The sequence below is a fragment of the Apus apus genome, unplaced genomic scaffold (genome assembly GCF_020740795.1).
Source record: "Apus apus isolate bApuApu2 unplaced genomic scaffold, bApuApu2.pri.cur manual_scaffold_117_ctg1, whole genome shotgun sequence".
In the NCBI taxonomy this organism is placed as follows: domain Eukaryota; kingdom Metazoa; phylum Chordata; class Aves; order Apodiformes; family Apodidae; genus Apus; species Apus apus.
The window spans coordinates 1,296-5,491 of NW_026248840.1; the positions used below are offsets into that span (position 1 = coordinate 1,296).

Below are 4,196 nucleotides of genomic sequence, written 5' to 3' on the forward strand. Positions count from 1 at the left end.
GCCAGTTTGGGAAGCAGGGGGATGTCCACAGCCTGCAGGGAAAGAGCTGCAGGAGTCAGACACTGTAGGACAGCCTGTGGTGGGGACAGCTGGGGGCACAGCCATGGCTGAGAGCCCCCAGCCCAGGTCTTGATCTCCTGGGCTGTGGAGCTTCTCTCTGCAGCTGCTGCCTATGAGGAGACACCTTCTCATGAGAGCAGCAGGACTCCATGGGCTCCTCATCACACCTGTGAGCCTGAGAAAGAGTGTCTCCTAGTCCTGCTCCAGGCACTGCACATCCCCACATCCCAGTGCCCGGGCAGAGCCCTGAGCAACGTGTGAGGGGCAGGATCTCTTCTCCCAGGGCCTCTGGGTCAGGGCTTGCACCTTGGAATCATCTCCCCCAGCCAGGCTGACTCCAGCTCAGAGCCATCTTGTCCTTGCCTTTGCCTGCCTGTCAGCAGGGCCTCCAGGTTCCTGCTCTCACCAGAGCCCAGGCAGCTTTGTCAGGGATGTCCCTCAGTGGGACCCCTTCACACTGCCAGAAACTCTGGAGTTTGCACCTGACTCTGGCTTCTGGAGAGGTTTCTTCAGCTTCACTGCTCATCAGAGCCACCTTGCCATGGCCTTTCCCTGCCTGCCATGAGTGCTTCCAGGTTCCTGCTCTAAGCAGCCCCTGTGCAGCCTTTCCTGGTAATGGTCCTCCCTGGGACCCATTAATGCTGCAGAAAGTTGGGAGTGTGCAGCTGAGCCTGCCTTGTGGAGAGGAGCCCCAGCAGGGGCTGAGGGCACTGCCTGCAGGCAGCAGGGGAGAGGAGCCAGGCAGGGAGAGAGGATAAAGGCAGGCAGGAGGGGCAGGAGGGCTGAGAGCTGCTGAAGGAGACATCTTCACAGCCCTGGGCATGGTGAGTGTCTCTTTGCATGCCCCTCTGTGCGGGGGGGAGGAACCAGTCCTGGAGCTGCTGGCTTGGACAGGAGACCCAGACTCCTGCAGCTTTGCAGGGAGAGAGGAGCAGGTTTGTCAAGGCCTCTGAGAAAGTGCCTTCAGCCTTTCCTGTGCCTGCAGGAAGCACTGCCCTCAGCTCTGTGCTCTCCCCAGGGCTGATCTGGTCTCCTCTTCAGGAGTGGCCAGCACAGAGCTGCCCCTGGGCAGGGTCCTGCTGCCAGGAGGGCTCTGCAGGGCAGAGCTGAGCACAGGCTGGGTGGGATGGGGCTGTGAGCAGGGCCAGGGAGGAGAGGTGGGGACAGCTTCCAGCAGGAGCAGCTGCAGTCAGGTCCCTTCCCCGCAGCAAGCCCTTGGTCTCCTCTGCTCCACAGCAGAGCTCCTGGCTCCAAGGCACTGAGATCTCAGCCTGAGTCACCTGCTTAGCAGCTTGATCCCTGCGGAGGAGAAGCGTCCAAGTGCCACCTCAGGGTGCCTGTCCTCCCTCTCTGGGAGCATCGGGGCATTTCTCCATCTGGCCCTGCTGCCTGTGCTGTCCTTGCCCTTCCCCTCAGGCTCCCTAAGGACAAGGGTGTCTAAGGTGCAGCTCAGACACCCATTCTGCAGGAGCTCTCAGGCAGCTGTGGCCAGGGCAGCAAAACCGCTGGGCCCAGCCCAGCTGAGCTTCTCTGGACATGCTGGGCTGGAGGGCTTGGGACCAGCCAGCTCTGCTGGTGGCACCACAGCTGTAGGAGTTTCATGGAGGTTCTCCTACAGGAATATGCACAAGTGGATCACAGATGAGGAAAAGAGGGTATTTTTGAAGCTGACACACTTTTCCCAGCTCCCCCCTGCTGTGGAGCAGGGAGAGCTCCTTGGGAGCTCAGCTCCTCACAGCACACTTGACCCACATGACCAGAGCTCCAGCCAGGGAGATGGAGGAATATTCTGTAAACAAGGAGACAATGGCTGTTTTCAGGTGGTGGGGTTTGAGGGGAGGGAATGGGAAGAGATTTGCTCAGGGCTGTCCTGACTTGTGAGTGTGCTTTCCTCCTCTGGCAGCACCTCCTGAGGAAAGGGCTGGGATGTCCAACAGCAGCTCCATCAGCCAGTTCCTCCTCCTGGCATTCGCAGACAGGCGGGAGCTGCAGCTCCTGCACTTCTGGCTCTTCCTGGGCATCTACCTGGCTGCCCTCCTGGGCAACGGCCTCATCATCACCACCATCGCCTGGGACCACCACCTCCACACCCCCATGTACTTCTTCCTGCTCAACCTCTCCCTCCTCGACCTGGGCTGCATCTCCACCACCCTCCCCAAAGCCATGGCCAATTCCCTCTGGGACACCAGGGCCATCTCCTACTCAGCATGTGCTGCACAGCTCTTGTTCTTTTTTATCTTCATCTCAGCAGAGTTTTACCTTCTCACCATCATGTGCTATGACCGCTACGTGGCCATCTGCAGACCCCTGCACTACGGGACCCTCCTGGGCAGCAGAGCTTGTGTCCACATGGCAGCAGCTGCCTGGGCCTCTGGGTTTCTCAATGCTCTGCTGCACACAGCCAGTACATTTTCACTGCCCCTCTGCCAGGGCAATGCCCTGGGACAGTTCTTCTGTGAAATCCCCCAGATCCTCAAGCTCTCCTGCTCACACTCCTACCTCAGGGAACTTGGGCTTCTTGTGTTTAGTGCCTGTTTAGCATTTGGGTGTTTTGTCTTCATGGTGGTGTCCTATGTGCAGATCTTCAGGGCTGTGCTGAGGATCCCCTCTCAGCAGGGAAGGCACAAAGCCTTTTCCACCTGCCTCCCTCACCTGGCCGTGGTCTCCCTGTTCATCAGCACTGGCATCTTTGCCTACCTGAAGCCCCCCTCCATCTCCTCCCCATCCCTGGACCTGGTGGTGGCAGTTCTGTACTCAGTGGTGCCTCCAGCACTGAACCCCTTCATCTACAGCATGAGGAACAAGGAGTTGAAGGAAGCAGTGTGGAAACTCATTACCAAATGTTTTCCTGAATTTCTAGTGTGTCCATCTTCCTCAACATTTGACTTATAACTCATTACAGGCCCTGCTTTTTTCATCTTTTGTTGTTGTCATTCTTTCTGGGTGAACTTTTTATTTTCTGGATTGCTTTGATAATACTCTCCACAAAGAAATGTGGACACTCAGTTCTGCATTATTACCTTCCTCACTAGTGTGACCCAACAACAGTGTAAATAAGGAGCTATACTCCTTTTCTACCTCAACAATTAAGTATCTTGCACTGACTTGTCTGTCTAAGACCCAAGCAACTAAAACTGAAAAATGCCTTTTGGCATTGGTTCCCTGCCAAGTTAGAGGGCAAAAGATGAACCTAAAACCTTCCTTGGGGAAAGCAAAATGGAACAGTCATGGAGTCCCTGATACATGGAATGGGCAATTGTCCTGGTTTGGGCCCAACACGACAACAAAGGAACAGCCCCATGGCCGCTCACTCAGCTCCCCCCTCACACACACTCTGGGATGAGGAGAACAAAGCTCATGGGTTGAGACAAAGGACAAGGAGGGTTCTTCACCAATTAAGGTCCTGGGGAAAACAGGCTCATCTTGGGGAAAAAAATAATAATTTGATTTCACACTGATCAAACACACCCAGGACACAGACTCACCCAGAGCAGGGCTTGCATATGTTACCCCACCCCTCCCTTCTTCCCAGGCCCAAATCCCTTTGTTCCCGGTTTCTCTCCCTCCTTCCCCCCAGCAGCACAGGGGGATGGGGTTTAGAGTCACTTCACAGGCTGGTGGTTCCTGCTGCTCCTTCCTCCTTCCCTGCTTCCCCACGGGGTCCCTCCCATGGGAGAGAGTCCTCCACCAACCTCTCCTTCACGAGTCCTTCCCACAAGGTCCGGAGCTGCTCCAGCCTGGGCTTCCCACCGAGTCACAGCTGCATAATCAGAGTCCACAGGCAGCAAATCCACTGGCCACAAAATCCAAGTCTACTGGCCAAGTTCACCCTTCCTGGGGCCTTCAGGGAATGTTCCACCATGTTCCTCCATGACTGCAGGGGGAAAGCTGCCCTCTCCCCATGGGTTGCAAGGAAACTTCTGCTTGGGCACCCTCTTCCCCTTCTTCCTCACCATCCACCAGCATTGCTCTCCCTCTCCAGCACAGCTCTTCCTCCTTAAGTGCTTCTCAGATGTTATCTCAGTTCTTTCTATTGTCCCTCTAATGGCTCCTTGGCTGGGTTTGGAGCAGGGGGAGCTTCTCAGCTTCTTGCCAGAGCCACCCTTGGGCCCCTTCCCGCACTACCAAAACACCCC

At 56.3% G+C, this 4,196-nt stretch overlaps 1 protein-coding gene across 1 annotated transcript; it reads left to right on the forward strand.

Annotated features, from left to right (window-relative positions):
• The first annotated feature begins 1,986 nt into the window (after positions 1–1,986).
• LOC127396160 (olfactory receptor 14J1-like) lies at positions 1,987–2,952 on the forward strand. Its single transcript, XM_051643765.1, has one exon. It carries the CDS (start codon positions 1,987–1,989, stop codon positions 2,950–2,952), a length of 966 nt encoding a protein of 321 aa, XP_051499725.1.
• The last annotated feature ends 1,244 nt before the right edge of the window (positions 2,953–4,196 follow it).

Bases quoted from the DNA above. Each gene is read 5' to 3' on its own strand.
- LOC127396160 (XM_051643765.1), top strand. From the start codon at position 1,987: ATGTCCAACAGCAGCTCCATCAGCCAGTTCCTCCTCCTGGCATTCGCA.